The sequence below is a fragment of the Thunnus thynnus genome, chromosome 13 (assembly GCF_963924715.1).
Source record: "Thunnus thynnus chromosome 13, fThuThy2.1, whole genome shotgun sequence".
NCBI lineage: Eukaryota > Metazoa > Chordata > Actinopteri > Scombriformes > Scombridae > Thunnus > Thunnus thynnus.
Genome location: NC_089529.1, coordinates 12,551,805 through 12,569,399, shown reverse-complemented (window position 1 = coordinate 12,569,399; position 17,595 = coordinate 12,551,805). Strand labels below are relative to the sequence as shown.

The 17,595-nt window shown below is 37.9% G+C and overlaps 2 protein-coding genes and 1 long non-coding RNA gene across 9 annotated transcripts in view; 2 read left to right on the top strand and 1 right to left on the bottom strand.

Annotated features, from left to right (window-relative positions):
* LOC137195557 (ryanodine receptor 1-like) overlaps window positions 1-6,986 on the top strand; it is a 50,173-nt gene extending 43,187 nt beyond the window's left edge. For all 7 annotated transcript variants that reach the window (XM_067608018.1, XM_067608016.1, XM_067608022.1 and 4 more), the window contains 17 exons: window positions 7-88; window positions 183-1,504; window positions 1,741-1,823; window positions 2,180-2,339; window positions 2,445-2,531; window positions 2,715-2,984; window positions 3,151-3,281; window positions 3,426-3,468; window positions 3,548-3,681; window positions 3,811-3,871; window positions 4,180-4,326; window positions 4,414-4,548; window positions 4,633-4,789; window positions 4,991-5,055; window positions 5,167-5,267; window positions 5,346-5,397; window positions 5,517-6,986. In XM_067608018.1, the coding sequence (XP_067464119.1) occupies window positions 7-88; window positions 183-1,504; window positions 1,741-1,823; window positions 2,180-2,339; window positions 2,445-2,531; window positions 2,715-2,984; window positions 3,151-3,281; window positions 3,426-3,468; window positions 3,548-3,681; window positions 3,811-3,871; window positions 4,180-4,326; window positions 4,414-4,548; window positions 4,633-4,789; window positions 4,991-5,055; window positions 5,167-5,267; window positions 5,346-5,397; window positions 5,517-5,612 (3,126 nt within the window). In that variant the 3' untranslated portion in view covers window positions 5,613-6,986. The remainder of the gene's footprint in view (window positions 1-6; window positions 89-182; window positions 1,505-1,740; window positions 1,824-2,179; window positions 2,340-2,444; window positions 2,532-2,714; window positions 2,985-3,150; window positions 3,282-3,425; window positions 3,469-3,547; window positions 3,682-3,810; window positions 3,872-4,179; window positions 4,327-4,413; window positions 4,549-4,632; window positions 4,790-4,990; window positions 5,056-5,166; window positions 5,268-5,345; window positions 5,398-5,516) is intronic.
* A 45-nt stretch (window positions 6,987-7,031) lies between these two features.
* On the top strand, window positions 7,032-12,011 carry LOC137195560 (uncharacterized). Its single transcript, XM_067608026.1, has 5 exons — window positions 7,032-7,591; window positions 8,653-8,911; window positions 10,142-10,175; window positions 10,524-10,698; window positions 10,819-12,011. The coding sequence occupies exons 1-5, from the start codon at window positions 7,486-7,488 to the stop codon at window positions 11,172-11,174; spliced, it is 930 nt and encodes a 309-aa protein (XP_067464127.1). The 5' UTR covers window positions 7,032-7,485; the 3' UTR covers window positions 11,175-12,011.
* On the bottom strand, window positions 8,093-16,726 carry LOC137195562 (uncharacterized). The gene is made up of 4 exons (XR_010931137.1): window positions 16,174-16,726; window positions 14,801-15,018; window positions 13,469-13,663; window positions 8,093-8,436 (listed from the first exon to the last, which is right to left on the bottom strand). It is a non-coding gene; the product is annotated as an uncharacterized lncRNA (long non-coding RNA).
* Between the last annotated feature and the right edge of the window lie 869 nt (window positions 16,727-17,595).

The window sequence follows — 17,595 nt, the reverse complement described above, 5'->3', positions numbered from 1 at the left end:
TCATAGGATTCCAGCCAAATTGGTCTGCTGAAGGAGCTGCTTGACCTACAGAAAGACATGGTTGTTATGTTGCTCTCACTGTTAGAGGGTAAAAGAGTTTTTTTCCTCCATTTTAGTTTTCAACCGTTTTTATCTCTTGTCCTTTTTAAACTGCTGTTTAAATTTGACTTTGTATTATTCAGGAAATGTGGTGAATGGTACAATTGCCCGCCAGATGGTGGACATGTTGGTGGAGTCCTCCAGCAATGTGGAGATGATCCTCAAGTTCTTTGACATGTTCCTCAAACTAAAAGACATTGTGGCTTCAGATGCTTTCCGTGATTACGTCACAGATCCTCGAGGGCTCATCTCCAAGAAGGACTTCCAGAAGGCCATGGACAGTCAGAAACAGTACTCCCCTTCTGAGATCCAGTTTCTTTTGTCCTGCTCTGAAGCAGATGAAAATGACATGATCAACTATGAGGAGTTTTCCAATCGCTTCCAAGAACCTGCCAAGGACATCGGCTTCAATATTGCCGTGCTGCTCACCAACCTGTCTGAGCACGTCCCCCATGACACCAGGCTACAGAACTTCCTAGGACAAGCAGAGAGTGTGCTGAACTACTTCCGTCCCTTCCTGGGCCGCATTGAAATAATGGGTGCCAGTAGAAAGATTGAGCGTATCTACTTTGAAATCAGTGAAGTCAACCGCAGACAGTGGGAGATGCCCCAGGTCAGAGAGTCCAAACGACAGTTTATCTTTGATGTTGTCAATGAGGGCGGTGAATCAGAGAAAATGGAGATGTTTGTCAATTTCTGCGAGGACACCATCTTTGAGATGAATATAGCTTCACAAATCTCAGAGCAGGAAGAAGAGGAAAAGGGGGAAGAAGACGACGAAGGAGATGAAGGTGGAGGTGAGGGAGGACCAGGAGGGGGAGCGAATGGAGGAGGTGATGAGGACAGTAATGGAGAGGAGGTGCATCCTGAATCAAGTTCTGCTTTTGCAGATTTCATAAACAGCATGTTTAGCTTCTTCAGTATTTTCACCTTCCGTAACCTTCGCAGACAATATCGCAGAGTGAGAAAGATGACCCTCAAGGAGATTGTGGTGGCTTTGTCCACTTTTTTCTGGACCATCCTTATGAGTATACTACACTTCATTTACAATGTGTGCAAAGGCTTCTTTATGATAATCTGGCAAACGCTGTTTGGAGGTGGCTTAGTAGAGGGAGCTAAAAATATCACTGTGACTGAGATTCTAGCAAGCATGCCAGATCCCACCCAGGATGACGTACATGGTGATGGGCCAGGGGAGCCGAGGACAGGGGAGGAACAAGACACTGGAGGTGTGACGGACACTGGAGAGACTGGGAGTGGGGAGGAGGAGGAGGAGGATACCCAGGAAAAAGAGGGTGGGAGGATACCAGGTATTGATGCTCCAGGTGGACTTGGAGATATGGGGGTTGAGGCACCTGTTGAACCTCCAACTCCTGAAGGGACTCCCATAACGAAAAGAAAAGTGGTGAGTTTTTGCACTTCTGTTGAATCATTTATGTAAATATTAGCTAATTTACAGGGTTGTTATCAATCCAGTTCCTCTGTGGTTAGTGATTCAGTTTTAGATTTACACTTTTCTCCCAAAAATTAAGGCAAGAAAAAGATCACGTCTTTTACAGTATATGTTAAAAAAAAGAAGACATAGTAAAAAGGGAAGGTTAGAGTTTTTGTCACTGTTTTGTTGTTTTTGTTTCATTACAGCCACCAGAAGAGGCTGAAGCGAGCCAGAAACCTCCTGAACCTGTACCTGTAGAAGAACCTCCTCCAGAGCCCGAAAAGGCCGAGTACGAGTCTCCAGTTGTTTTCTCATGTCTATATTCATTTTCTTTCAACACCTCATCTCTATGTCATGGCTCAAGATAACAGACTTACTGTATAAGAGACTATAAAGAATAGAATATTTCATGTAAACAGTTTTGGATGGTTTGATGTTTGTGTTCTGAAGTTGCAGCTTTGGCACATGTATTGAATTATTTCCAAGCAGCAATTTCTTGTGCAAACTGCCAAAATACTTCACGATCAATATTACTACCAGTATACTGTGTACAATTTTAGTATAACTATATAGAATTGGGCATCTCTTTTGATGTTGATGGAATACAGAAATAAAGCAGAAACCCTATTGTGTTTGGTTTTACAGTGTTGAAACCGGAGAGAAAGCAGAGAAAGAATCCGAGCCCATCACGACAAAAGAGCCAGAAGTAGCAAAGAAATCAGCAACAAAAAAAGAAAAGAAGCCGAAAGTGGAAGAAGGTTTCCAAATCTGGACTGAGCTGGAAACCCAGAGAAATAAATTTATGGTGACACAGTTGCTAGTCTTTATTTCACAAATGTTTTTTTTTTAATTTCACTCTCCACTTATAGACTCACTAATCACCTGAAAAATATTCATCTCTTTTTTTCAGAACTACCTCTCCAGAAACTTCTACAACCTGCGTTTTTTGGCTCTGTTCCTCGCATTTGCCCTGAACTTTATTCTGCTGTTCTACAGGGTGAAGAGATAACTTTGAATTTGAATAATTACGTTGTAGATTACAATAACCAAACTATAAAAAATGAACACATTGAAGAATACATCTAATAAACTACTCAGTACAGTCTGTCTCAAGTTCAGTCAAAAAAAAAGTTCTGCTGTACAAAGTTGCATTATCTCTACATTGTTCTGTTCTGTGTAGGTGTCTGACACCCCACCTGAGGGTGACGAGATGGAAGGATCCGGGCTGTCGGAGGGAAGCGGGATGTTCGAAGGCTCTGGGTTGTTTGAAGGCTCAGGGGAAGAAGCTGAAGGATCTGGAATGAATGAAGGAGATGAGGATGAGGAAGACGTCCCAGTTTATTTCTATTTAGAGGAGAGCACTGGCTACATGCAGCCCACATTGTCCTTCCTTGCTGCCCTACACACAGTCATCTCATTCATCTGTATTATTGGATACAACTGCCTCAAGGTAAGATGGGCATAAGGGGCAAAACAGTACAGCGTGTAATATTGGACCCTTTTGCCTCTTAATATTCAAAAATATAGACAGAACTGTTCTTGAAGTGTTGCACGAGAAATTCAGTCCAAAAGCTTGAATACTTCATTTAAACACCATTTGCAATTGTTTTTGTCAGATTCCACTCGTAATCTTTAAAAGAGAGAAAGAACTTGCAAGAAAGCTGGAATTTGACGGCCTCTACATCACTGAGCAGCCTGAGGATGACGATATTAAGGGCCAGTGGGACCGACTGGTCCTCAATACACCGTACGTGGATAAAGAAGTCTTTTTTCTCCTGTCAGATGCTTCTGAGTAGAGTCAAGATTAATGAGGCACACAGAGAAAATATTTCAAATACCAAAAGGTTTTCTTTCTTAATATCATTACTAAATAATGTCCCTTTTTTCACAGTTCTTTCCCAAACAACTATTGGGATAAATTTGTCAAACGAAAGGTGAGTTTGGTTCACTTTTGGTGAGTTTGAAATGGCTTTTGTAGAGCATGTTAACGTGAAATGAAATGTCTGCGTCCAGGTTCTGGATAAGTACGGAGACATTTATGGCAGAGAAAGAATCGCTGAACTCCTGGGAGTTGATTTAGCCTCCCTGGATGTGAGTCAACAACATGAGAAGAAACAGGAGGAACCAGACAGCTCTGTGTTTGCATGGTATGGTACCGATTTCACCAACAAACATGCATGTGACATTTTGATCTATAGAATAATTTAATAATAAAACAAATGAATTTAAATATAACATATAATCGGATGCTGTAATTCAATGCTATGTCTTTTCAGGGCGACTTCCATTGACATCAAGTACCAGATCTGGAAATTCGGTGTTGTGTTCACAGATGGTGTAAGCAAAAGCAAAATGTACTTGTATATTACATACTATACTAGACACAATACTATAATATACTCAACTATACTGTGTCGACAAGAGCGTATAATAAAATAAGAACTCCTCACTCAAATTAATCAAATAACTAATTTTACAGGAATTTACATGAATTGTTTAGGATTATTTAAAAAACAACAAACATTATAATACTTATGACTCAGAACTTTTTTACCCAACACTGTTTGACATTATTGATCACTGTTTATGGATATCTTCTTTTAGATTTTGGATCCCACTGAGCTGTTTTTTTTAATCTCTTTTAGACCTTCCTGTATCTGTGTTGGTACCTGATTATGTCTTTGCTCGGGCATTACAACAACTTCTTCTTCGCCTGTCACTTGCTGGATATCGCCATGGGTGTCAAGACCCTTCGCACTATTCTGTCCTCAGTCACACACAACGGCAAACAGGCAAGTGCAGAAAAAGACCTCAACAGTATTTATATTTAGTTTTTCTTCTGTATGACTAGATTAACTCTGTTTCCTTCTTTCTGCCAGCTTATGATGACAGTGGGCTTGTTGGCAGTGGTGGTTTACCTTTACACTGTAGTCGCCTTCAATTTCTTCCGCAAGTTTTACAACAAGAGTGAGGATGAAGATGAACCAGATATGAAATGTGATGACATGATGACTGTAAGTCATTGTTGATCTAAAATGTCTTTGTCACATTCATATCTGCATACCACCCAAATGATGTGTATTTACTTTACTTTACAGTGTTACCTGTTCCACATGTACGTGGGTGTGCGTGCTGGTGGAGGCATCGGAGACGAGATTGAGGATCCTGCTGGAGATGAATACGAGTTATATCGAGTGGTCTTTGACATAACTTTCTTCTTCTTTGTCATCGTCATCCTGCTGGCCATTATTCAGGGTACGACAGTGCTGGTCTGCGAGACACTTTTCAAATGTCAAAAAAATTCATTAGACACTAATATTAGAGTGATGTTACAAGTAACAATGTGAGGAGTTTTTGGAGACTTCTTGATGTATGAAAGGGATTTCCAGGTATGTTTGGCACATAACAGATTTTATAACCACTGCTGACGATAATGTTTCTGCACATCTGCTGCAGGTCTGATCATTGACGCCTTTGGAGAACTCAGAGACCAACAAGAGCAAGTCAAGGAAGACATGGAGGTATAATATAAACTGGGTCTCTCTGTTGTGACAATACTTTTAAGTTGACACTTCTTTTAACCCACTGAATGCACAATGTGGCTTTAATCCTCATCACTGATTTTTGTGCAGACAAAATGCTTCATATGTGGCATTGGAAGTGACTACTTTGATACAACACCACATGGCTTTGAGACACACACTTTCGATGAACACAACCTTGCCAATTACATGTGAGTGTCCCTCCTCTGTGTTACAGTGTGTGCATGTATGTGTGTATGAGAAAACATTAACATGTGAGTCTTTTTCAGGTTCTTCTTAATGTACCTTATCAACAAAGACGAGACAGAGCACACTGGACAGGTCAGTCTGATTCGTTTTATCTGGGGTATTTTTAATTTATTTATTGTTTTATTAGTAAGAGTTTCTCATCTCATGCTGCGTCCTCCTTTAAAATCTTGTTCTTACATCCTCTGTTTTAGGAGTCATATGTCTGGAAGATGTACCAGGAGCGTTGTTGGGACTTCTTCCCAGCTGGAGACTGTTTCAGAAAGCAATATGAGGATCAACTTTCCTAGCCAACAAGTACTTCACACATACGGAGGGAAAGTGACAACTATTGAACTTTTTGTGTTCATCATTCCTGACAAAACTCAAAAAATAAACAAAAAAAAACATATGGATTTTGTCCTGAAAAATGCAAAATAAAGATTAACAGCATAAGCAACAGAAATACTAGAAATTCTGGTAACTTCCAAGTTATGTTCATTACAGAGACGTCATAGTTTGCAGGTGGCAAGAAATTTCAGTGTCCTTTAAGTGTTACTATAAGAAACTGACAGTGAAGAAAGATGTTTTTATGAAAAGGGAATTCACACCAGGTTTATTTAAGTGTAATCATTTATTTAATCACATATCAAATTGCACAAAAATGTCAACCTTTTCACCAATTAATGGACATTATGGGTTTCCATAAATTACTTTAAATTTGTCTTTTGAGATAATAAAACCTCTTTTTATATGAGAATTTGAAAAAGTGCCTAAGCAGCAACACAAGTTGCATCAACCAGCACATACAGTATGTAACTGAAGCTGTAGCTGCGAGGAAGTGATGTGTTAGCTTGCCTTACTGTCTTTACACATAATTAAATTCATTATATATTTTCTTTGTGATAATTATGTCACTTTCACTCTAACATATTTATTTGTCTCAGTGGGTTTTTTTCTTTGACAGTTGAGCTTATATGTTTGACATTAAATTATTTAATTTCATGTTTTTCAAGACAACTTAAAGTCTGTGATGATAAATTAATTCTTCATTGTAATGTGACGTTAATTTGATCTTGTACTCATTAGCATCATACTGTATGTATAATGTGTGTATGTGATCAGTATTGTTGACGACAGTGTCCCGTCTGTGAATCCTTAAATGTGGGTCCTAATCTGCAACATTTACAGTTTGGATTCAATTACTGTTCAATAAATAAATTCTGCTGAATTATATGATGAGTGATGATCAAAAGGTATTTAAATTTAGAGTCAGTTCACACCTTTGCAAAGTCACTGAAGGTTATCTAAGCTACATTTACAAATCTGCAATTTTTATAATTTAATGTATTTTCCCTTCAAGTAAATCACAATAAATATGTGTTAACAGTACACAATGTTTGGTTGACCTGTACCGTTTCGTGACTGTGGAACTGTTGAAAGATAAATTATAAGTATTTAAGAGTATTTTGGGGCCATAGTGGTTTTCCAGCTACTCTTAACTTATTTGGCAGAGTGACATTGATTACTTTACAAACTAAAGCAGATGTCTCAGCGGCTGATTTCTGTGCCATTTGGATGAAAGGGAGTGAGCCAAAGAGGTTTACTGAAACTGATTTAATTACTTTTAACTGTATGTATGTAACACTGAACTGATATTAAAGACAAATATTAAAAAAGTTGAATCATGCTGATAAGTCTTTTTAATGGTAATTAAAATAATAAACTGTATTTATTATAGCACCTTTTAAACACAAAATGCAGCTGTGTGCTTAAATTAAATTAAAAAAAAATAAAGAGCAGTTAAAGCATTAAAATACAGTTAAAAAGAGGAAGTAAAATACAAAAAAGGTAAAAATATATATATACATGTCAAAAAATTCAAGTAAAACAGTAATAGTAAATATATGTATATGTAACAGCAGCAACAGTGATTTCATTACTATAACCACTTTCACCATCATCATCTTAATAATCATAATCCTGTGAAATTGAGCTGAAATGGTAGTGGAGTAACAGACACAGCTACAGACAGCAGACACCAACTGCTGCAAATGCTGCAGCGGTTTGTGTGTGGCATCTTATCACAGAACATTTTCATACCAAGCTGTTGACCTGTGGCCCTGCGGAACATCCCAGCTGAATGGGGATTAGGGCTGAGCATTAAAAGTCACATTGCATCTCATGCTTTTCACTCGTCCTGTCCTCAAACATTTCTCTCAGAGCCCTGATACACCGACCGTTACCATGAACATCTCTGGGATCCATCAGGGGATGCTCAGGATGTATGGTGAGTTGATCTTCTTCTTCACTGCCATGGTGACATTTTGTGAGCAAAAATTATCGCCTCTCTTATAAGTAGCAGTAAGATATTTTTGTGGTTCTCTGTAGATTTTATGGTCATTTCCAAGCTTCATGTCTGTTCACTATCAAGCTTTTATAAATGCTGGTCTTGTTTATATATTCTTATGATTTTTTTCCTGTCAAAATAAGAAAAGTGTAGAATTTTATTTTATTCTGAATTATGGTAAGGTGTGATAATGTTGAATAATTATAGTAATTGTATCTTGAGTCACAGTGTTCGCTCAAACTCAGAACTTTCTTCCAAAATGAAATGAGATGAATTCTTAACATAATTGACTATGCTTAGTATGATTTTAAGAAAGTAATTTTGATGATTTTCTCATCTAAATTGTCCCTTATAAACCAATTAACAGGATTTTAAAATATTACATATATATATATATATATATATATATATATATATATATATTTTTTTTTTTTTTATGATTTTTTTTTTAAACATAAATGAAATGATTTGCAGTCAGTGGCCACAGCTGTGTCAAACCCTGATAAAAAACATAATCTCACACTGTAGCTGAAAAGATTAATACACCTGTTGCCTCAGTATGTGCTTTAATAAAGTGTGTCCATGTGTTTGTTTTTTTTTACTGTATGTACTATACATATATATATATATATATATATATACTGACTGGTACTGTACATGTGGGATGAGTATATCCAGATGTGTGGGGTGTGATTATGCTTGATCATGCGCACACTGGTCAACATGGTCTCTTGAGCTCCACATCCACAGCCTCTTGATCCTCCAACCATCTGACTGCCTCTAATCTGTGGGGATGATAGAAATGTTCATGCTTTAATCCAGCTTTACAATGCTCCCACTGTTACCGTGATCATTGTGACAATGCTTAATACTGTCAATAAGCTTTAGATGATTTCCGTAGCATCATATCTCTGACAAGCTCTCCTTTCTCCTCTTATTTTTGTTCTGATCCTCATTTTCTCTCTTTTTCCCTTCATTTCCAATCCACCTCTCGTATCCAGGTGGATTTATTTTCAAACAGTGGAAGAAGAGGTTTCTGCTCCTGACAGCTGAAGGCAGCCTCCTTGTGTGCCACGATGCATTATCTCTACCTGACCAGCTGGTACTATTGCAGAGTAACTGTGAGGCAATTGTAGAAGGCAAGGACATCCTAGATCTGCCAAAGTTGCCCTCCGGTGGATTCAGGGATTGCTGCTTTGCACTCATCCTGCCCCAGAATAAATACCTGCTGCTGCTGGCTGACACCCATGCAGACTGCAGGTCTGGTGGTCACTGTGCTTTCTCTACAATTTACTTTGTCTTGTTCCAGGAGAATGATATACTGTCCACATCTTGGATTCAACTATAGTTTCAAGTGACAGTTTTCACAAATTTACCACCAGTTACTTGATGGAGAAGATTGATATCAATCTAATATTGTGAGTTGAATAAACAGCCAGCAGCTAGCTTGTCTAATTTAGCATAAAGAACGGGGGGAAATAGCAACCCTGGCTCTGTCCAAAAGTTAAAAAACATTAGAAGCTAATGATATCTCATTTGTTATTAGTAACATTAGTAATTAGTACAAGAACCAGAATTAGTACAAGACTTTGCCTCTTATCCAAGGGGCCTCTTCAGTTCTAACCTATTGGTGGGGAGTCCCAGGTATTTAACCTCTGTAGGGTCGTTGTCAAGGTCATTGATACCACTTGGTTCGTTAGTGCTCCTGACTGTTGTAGCAACAGTCATTAAGAGTCGTTGGAGTCACTTGAGGCCAAGTGTAAACTATGTTTACTGTAAGTACGACAGCAGCAGTACTAACAAACCAAGTGGTATCAATGACCTTGATAACAACCCCACAGAGGTTAAATACCTGGGACTCCCCACCAGTCAGTTAGAACTGAAGAATCCCCTTGGATGAGTCGAAACATCTTCAAGTATCTTAAATCAAGTCCAGTTGCCCTTGGAGAAAGTGTAAAAACACACATAGCACATGTTCCCTCATAAAACCGCAAGTTGTTGTTTTTACACTTCAGTTTTCCTACAGAATTTTATTTTAAAATTTGGGATAACATGTTAATTAGTGAGCTTCAGAGGTAGGCCTATGGATTTTTTTAACCTTCAGACAGAGCCAGCCTAGCTGTTTCCCTCTGTTTCCAGTCTTTATGCTAAGCTAAGCTAACCTGGCTGTACCTTTAATGGATAGATATGATTTAATAACTCTGCAAGAAAGCTAAGGTTGTAAAAATGTATTTCCCAAAATGTTGAGCTATTTTTTAATTGCACTTGTTGCTTATTACCACATTTAGTTAATCTATTCACCCCTTTATTTACATATCTCACATGGAAAGAAGCCCAATCCTACCTCCAGATTCTCATTTTTAACTATATTATTTTCCTTTCTATATCTATGACATCTCTTTGGTTAGAGACTGTATGTACTCAAATTTATGGCTTAATGGATACATGATCTGTATGAAATTAATAACAGAATCATCTTTTAATTTCTAGTCAATGGCTGAATGTGCTGAAAAAAGTGAAAAAGGTAAGTTAATACAACATATTTATTAAGGTTACTATGTTATAAAATGTGAATACCTAACAAGCGCCTTATGCCTTAGCGTCCCACTCAAAACCGCAAATGTCAACCTCAAGTCAGTGAATCACCACTCTAAGTTATTAAGATTCATCCTCTGGGGACCAGGCCTATCTGTACCAAAGTTCATGGCAGTCTGTCCAGTAGTTGTTGGTATTATTATTGGTTTACACTTTTATTTAGATATATTCATAATTTATAGATTTGTTAATCATTTCATCAACATACATCTGAATTAAATTCTTGTATTCCTTGACAAACCCATATTCCTTAACAATATTTTTATTTTTCCTGCAGAGTGTCTCGTCACCTCTCAGTCCTTGTAAGCGACATCAGGTGCCACCACTACGTATTACTCTCAACGATCTGGTACCTGAGCAGGAAAAAGAGCCACCAACTCCACCAGTCAGCAACGCAGAGGCACAGGCACAGTCACCAGGGCCTATGACTCATGGTTCACCAAAGGAGAAAGGTGAGTTTGTGGTGTGTGTGCTTGTTAATTATCTCATCTAAACAGGTTTTTTAGTCAAGAATATTCATCAGTTTTTTCATTAACATGTCTCTTGTATGTTATTTTCAAACAATCCAACAGGTAGACAATCTCCCCGTACAAATTATTACAGAGGAGGTGCACATTCAGTCGGGTGTCTGCGTCACGGCACTATCAGTAACGCCCAAGCAGTGAGGGCGGTTTATCTGCTGATGGGAGGGGCAGCTGCTTCCTCTGCTATGGGTTACCTAGGCACATGCTCACCCTCTAATCTGGAGGCCAAAGCTCCTGACCTGCCTCTCAACGCTGATTTCTCTGGCATGGGACCAGCAGGAGCAGGAGCAGGAGCGTACCACACCGTCAGCACTACCATCGACTCCCCTCACTTCAACAGCTTTGACTTTGAAGTGGCAGACTCCGACTTTGATGCTTTTGACTGCGGGGGATTTACTTTCTAATAATGTGCTGCATGGTGGCGTACGGATACAGACAGCTTTTGCATATTTCATCATCCACCCACCCTTACATCCATTATCTAGACCTGCTTATCTATAAGAGGGTCAAGGGGGGGCTGGATTGTTAAAATGACAGAACCAAAAATGAGAGTTTTCAATTCAAGATGAAGAAAAAAATTGCTCACTGAAATTCAGTCAATACTTTAAAAACAGAGATCATAAAAAACATTTCATGTTATTTTGGATTATTGGTAAATAATGTTTTACATTTTTTTAATTGAAACCCTGAATGTGTCGGTTCTTATAAATGTTAACATTTCACCAAACCTGTAAGGGCTTGACATACTGTATTATTCAGTACTTGAGAACATATATTTTTGAAAATTATAACATTTTGTTACAATTGACAATACAGTACTTTTTAGCATGTGATTTTGAATATTTTAGTGGACACTGTACTGAGATACAGACACTGTGGTAACTATTGCAAAATGTATTTTGTGCATATTGAACACGCCTTGTATGTGTGATATTTGGCATGATGACATCATCAGCACTATCAGTGATTGTGAATGTGATTTGTTGAATACATAATATATTATACTATGAGTATAAACGTGTGTTTGTTTTAAAGTCACAAATGCATTAAAATCCCTATTAGTTACAGTTAACCTACCACTGACTGTGGGTAAATAAACCTGCTAAGGCTCTTCCCTCAGCGTTATTGTGTGCATGTCTCATTCAAATATTCAGTTATGTTCTATGTTCTTGGTTAAAAGCACATTTGTTCTACATGTATTTGAGCACACTTGTATTAATAAAACTGATATGTGGAAATTAGTCAGTAGTCATCATATTTTGTTGTTTACTAACGACACAAGTTAAGTGATACATTTTTGAAGCCCAAGATAGTGAGATAAGGTTGTGAATGTGGTCTTAATGATTCATTGAAACTGTTGTATACCACAAAGTTACACATTCGCAGAAGGAAAAAGCTGCAACACTGCAAGATTATCTGAATGAGTTCTGTATTCAGTTCAATTAGGTTCCCATTAATACTCTGTGCCAACCTCAACCTGGGTTCACATCCACTAGCAAATGTTTTGTTTTGGGTGTGTTCTCATTACTGTCATACCAACCTGCCCCACCAGTAAGAAAGTAAAACCAGTTAACTGTACCAAGATACAGACATTGTGGTAATTACTGCTACATGTATTTTGTTTATTGAACACACCCTGTATGTGTGATATTTTCCATGATGACATTATCAGTGCTGTCAGTGATTGTGAATGTGAATGTGATAAGAATTTGCTGAATACTGTGAGCATAAACAGTAACTATGCCATAGATACAAAAGGAATATTTAGTTGGGAATGACCTTTCCACCAGTGCAAATAGTGCCTGATCATGATTACTGCAGTACTCCGTGCCAGTGGCTTTAAGGGAGACACAGGCTCATAATGTGAGACTTGACATAGGTGTTATCCTGAGCTTCAGTGTGCTTAAAAGACTAATAGGCGTCCAATAAGAGACCACATAGTTTCAGTTGTAACGTGTTTCAGCCATTGACTGTATATAAAGACGGATGACACACCACTATGGGAAAGTGAAGCCAAACAAGTATATCCAGCTGCAGCACTAACATGCGATATCTACACCACACACCCACTTTACTGCATGACACACCCACTTTACTGATTTAGGAATGAAGAAGGGGACGGTTAGGGTTAGAGGTCAGGGGTGTGTGTTGTGTAGGGTTAGGGTAAGTCCGAAATGGCTGAGGTGCAGGATTGGCAGGTTTTGAAGGAGCATGAAAACTTTTGTATCAAGTTTCAACACAAGATTAAGAATCTTTTTCAGGATAAATACCAGTAATATCTGGATCGAAATATCCAAATATTAACACTAAGGAAAAACATATGGTAGACTAATGTGTTTTTTAACTAGACCTAGATCATTTTAAATTGACCTTTCTCTATTGACATATTCCTTTCTCATTATTTAATCTCAAGTGATCTTCAGAAGAAACGCATCGCTTGAGAACCGAATCAGAAATGAAAAAAAATGTTGTGTGTAGTAATATAATGTTTAAATTAATTCCTGTTAAAAGAATTTATTTGCAAAATTAACTATGTAATGAACATTTTCAAGAATAGCGAGTGTTCTAAAAAAAAAATTGGTGTTCATAGTTCATTTTGTCAAATGAAGAGGAAACACAATTACATTCAACTGAGGATATGTTGAAAATACATCAGAATGGATATTTTTTAAAAAGGTTATGGAACTGAATGGCTCACCATTTTCTTCTTCTTTAATTTTCCTCTAACTCTTTCTGTCTTGGGCCTGGAGCTCCTCGTAATTCTCACAGAGCTGATCAATGATGTCATCCTAAGCCACAGTGTTAGCAGACATGGTAAGCTGTTGGTTTCTGAGGATTTCCTCCTTCTCCTCTATAATTTCCTCTAGTTTCATGAGAACCTTCATTTGAAAGTCTGAAAAAACAACAATTTAATTAGTTTTAAAACACGATCTTGTGTACATGTCAGCCATCATTAGTGCATAATTTATAAATGTAAAGGCCCTGTACATCCACACGTGTTTGTATTAATTCTGTGTGATTAGATCTCTGCTCAGGTTTACTTTAGTCAAAGCAACAAAAGGAATTAAGTTTACAGAACTCCAAGTGCTAATATGAATGGTTGTGTCGTGTGCTGCACGTTACAGAGTGATAATGGTCAGGAAACTACTAAAATAAAATGCATGTTGCATGTGATGCAGCAGGTATGAATCTCTGTTAGTTTATGATCAAACACCAGCAGGCAGATGCTGTGCTGTGTTCTTGTTGGGAAAAACAATTGCAAATTCAAGAAAGGTTTGTATTATAGCCAACACACTGCAGCATGACAGGTTTCATGAAAAAGCTTTGAGATCTAATGTGAGACCAACTGAATGATAGGCCTTAAAAAAGTATGCAATGCTGATTTATTTCTGTGTGAAATATAATGTTGTTAGTCTTCATGTTAAGATGAATTTAGAATCATTATAATAGGCCCCAATAAAAACTGTACAATGGAAACAGGAGCTGTTGATAATCAGCTGTTTCTTCTGTTACCTTAATTCATGGGCTTGATGCATTTTAGGCCACATTGTCTCTGATTTGCACATTATCAGATATATTCTCAAATAAGTTTGTACATGTTTGTGATGGTTTGTAACAGACAATCAGATCTCCTAACATCAACAAAAATACTAGCCAAACAAAGTCAATTAAGTCTAAAATAGTAGTTTACATGCGACTTGTGAAATGTGAAATTTACGCGATAATACATGTCAACTGAGGATATTAATTTTTATGTTGTTTTCATTGTTTTTTGCTGTCAAATTAAATTACCATCTCTTTTTTGGTTAGTATTGTCAGTGAGGAAAACTGTTCAACTGGTTGCTGGATGTGGTCACACAGATTTAAGAGTCTGACGAAAGAGTGTCAGAGTGGAAAAAATGAATCAGTGAAGAGCAAACCTAAATATGAGAGAGGTAATACATGAAAATTACTTAATACAGCAATCAACAGCTCTCTCACCTTCTCTTGTTATGTGTTGAGTTAACGATTTAACTTGTGATCAACTTACAAAAGGGCTTGATGGTTGGTAGCCAAGGGTAAGGACGTGAATGACGTCTCTGTTGCCGTGGAAACTAACACTAGACTCCAGGATGTGTGACCTCAGCAGCAGTCTGTGAGGACTGAAGGCCAGGTCAAGAGACATGTCCCTCGGGATGGAGGACTGAGGAGTAGCCAGGAGAAGGTGGATGGAGGCGTCTCTGGGAAGCCAGGTGCCTCTCTGTGAAACTAGAGAACACACACACGCACGTCTATCATCGCACTCTTTTAAGCCCTTGAAAAAAAAGGTGTTCATACTCCACTGATTGCTCTATTTGACAGTAATCACATAATCCTGAGGGATGTTTGTTTCACACATCACACTACTAGCCTACTCAATTCTTGATTGGCCAATGGCGCATGCCAATTTTCTCCAATGTGTGCAAGGGGAGGAGGCTTTGCTGTGTGCCAGAGAACGAGAACATAATTTATGATGCAACAATGACTGAAAAAAATGATTGAAATATTTTTCTTTTTTAATTTTTCTATCACTTTTGAGTTGCAAGATTTGATAACCCAATGTGGCATTTTACTTGCCCTGGGCAATTGGGCAAACCTTATTGTTGAACCATGGAGTGGAAGAAATGAGTCTAAAAAATATATTTGCCATCGAGTTAGAGAGTCTGTTCCATTATTTGAAAGAAACTGAGCTGGTCAAAAGAATTTAGTGTTCAGTGAAATATAGAGGATGGGTCATATTATCGATATGCAAGAATGTTGCTTCATGTCTTTGACACTCTGTGTCCTTGTTCTGTTTCATTTTCTTAAATAAAGATTAAACATGACAATTACCTTTAGTCTTTGTTGTTATTTGATAACCACCAATAATTAAAACAATTTGTATAGGGGCAAATAAAAATTGACTTTGGACAAGTGTGTAGATTTCTGACACACTTGCCTGACCGGGCAAGTGCTTCAGCTAGGGGATAGAAAGAACTGTTTTTTTATTTAGATCATCATAGATATATGATGAGAACATCTATGTACTAAAGCAAGGAATCTCTGTTTGTCTGTGTGTCTGTGTGTATGTCCTTTGCGTATCTCTTGAACCGTTCATCAGATCAGCTCCACAACCACCTATGCTGGTGCATTGCTGGGGACCAAAGGGAGTGCAGTGTCGAATTTGGTGCAATTTGGAAATGCGATATGTTTAATATTAATAAACTTTGAATAAACCAGAGATCAGCCAGCCCCTCCTCTTTGTGCAGCGGCAGGGCGGAGCTTCAAGGCTCTGCCTGCTAACTCCAGCAGGGATGAGCGAGACACCAGTGAGAGAAAGTTGCCCTAAAACGAGAATAGCAAACAGCAAAAACAGAACTTTTAATCAAGAATGGACATTCTTACCCCATATCTAAACAGAAAATGTGGTGTTAGCAGCACTTCTAGCAGATCAGCAAGTGAATACAAAGGAGGCGTTCAGGTACATGGTTGAGCATAGGTCACCCACGTTTTCGAAGAGCTCAAATCCCAATACACAATGACTAGTTAAGCGCATAAAACGGAGCAAATACTTCCACGGGTAGTTCACAACTAGTTTGTCTCATATGTTCTGAGACCGTGGCGGTTGTGAAGCGCCACTACAGACAAAGCACAAATCTTTTGAGCAAACATAGCGAGCAGGAGATCAGCAGCCGCCAGTGAACCGTTGTGTTTATACAGGAGGCGTTCAGGTACATGGTTGAGCGTAGGTCACCTGTGTTCTGGAAGCGCCCAGTACACAATGACTGTAGTTAAGCATGTAAAACGAAGCAAATTTTTTCCACGGGCAGTTCAAAACCATTTCGTCTCATATGCTGACACGCCACTACAAACAAAACACAAAAATCTGTAGCAAACATACCCACTAAAATCCGAACTGAAGACACAGAAAATAGGATCAATCTAAGAGCCCAATTTGATTGATCCACTTTGTTTTAGGATGCACCTTAATTTATTTTTAAATGCAGAACTTATTTTAGGCTAATTGAAATAAGAAAAGAACATTTACTTGCAAATAGAGTACTTATCATTTATACCATCTGTGTATAATAGATTGTTTTAGTCTTTTCATGTTGTTGGTGTATATGCTCATTCACACCCCACATCAACTGTATTAATTTGTCTGTGTTGAAGCAGCGGCCTGAGGCCAAACAATCCGGACAGGCACGTTTTGAACTGCAGTAAAAGAAGCTTAACAAAACTCTGCCAAACATACATAAGTCCCTGCTAACCAGCAATTCAACTTCTCTTAATTGCCTAAATAACAGGGAGAAGATTGATGTCCATAACTTTTTTTTTTTGATCTTTAGAAATTTTATTACAGTGTCTTTAACAGCAATGTCACAGAATTCAGTAAGAGGTTTAAACCTGATACTTCAGAGAATATAGCAGATAGAGCCAAAGGAACTTCTTTAGTAAAAATAATGTATCTGCATCTGCTAGTTGTGATATTTTGAGTTCCTCAACGAAAACATCACTATCATTAAAAGAGTTCTGTAATATTAAATAGTTTAAAACTTGAGCAACAAGCAAGCAGATGTAAGGGGAAGCTGGACAAACTTGCCGCACACTTTTGTTTACACTTAATCTGCGAGACGCACCACATGACAGAGCTATTATTATCTTCGTAAGTGTTTTGACAGCTCTTATGAAAAATATCCGAAAGTTTAAAAAAAAGACAGAGTATAAAAAATAGAGAAAAATACCTTCTGGAAGTCTAGAAAAAGAATTACAGGGTCACTAGAGATTAGTTTTCTATAATTAACCAAATCTAAGACTAATCTAATA

Excerpts from the sequence above, each read along its gene's own strand:
- LOC137195560 (XM_067608026.1), top strand. The coding sequence starts at position 7,486 with ATGCTTTTCACTCGTCCTGTCCTCAAACATTTCTCTCAGAGCCCTGAT. Across the intron at positions 7,592-8,652 it reads GGGGATGCTCAGGATGTATG|GTGGATTTATTTTCAAACAG; the intron begins GTGAGTTGATCT and ends TCTCGTATCCAG. Across the intron at positions 10,176-10,523 it reads TGCTGAAAAAAGTGAAAAAG|AGTGTCTCGTCACCTCTCAG; the intron begins GTAAGTTAATAC and ends TTTTTCCTGCAG.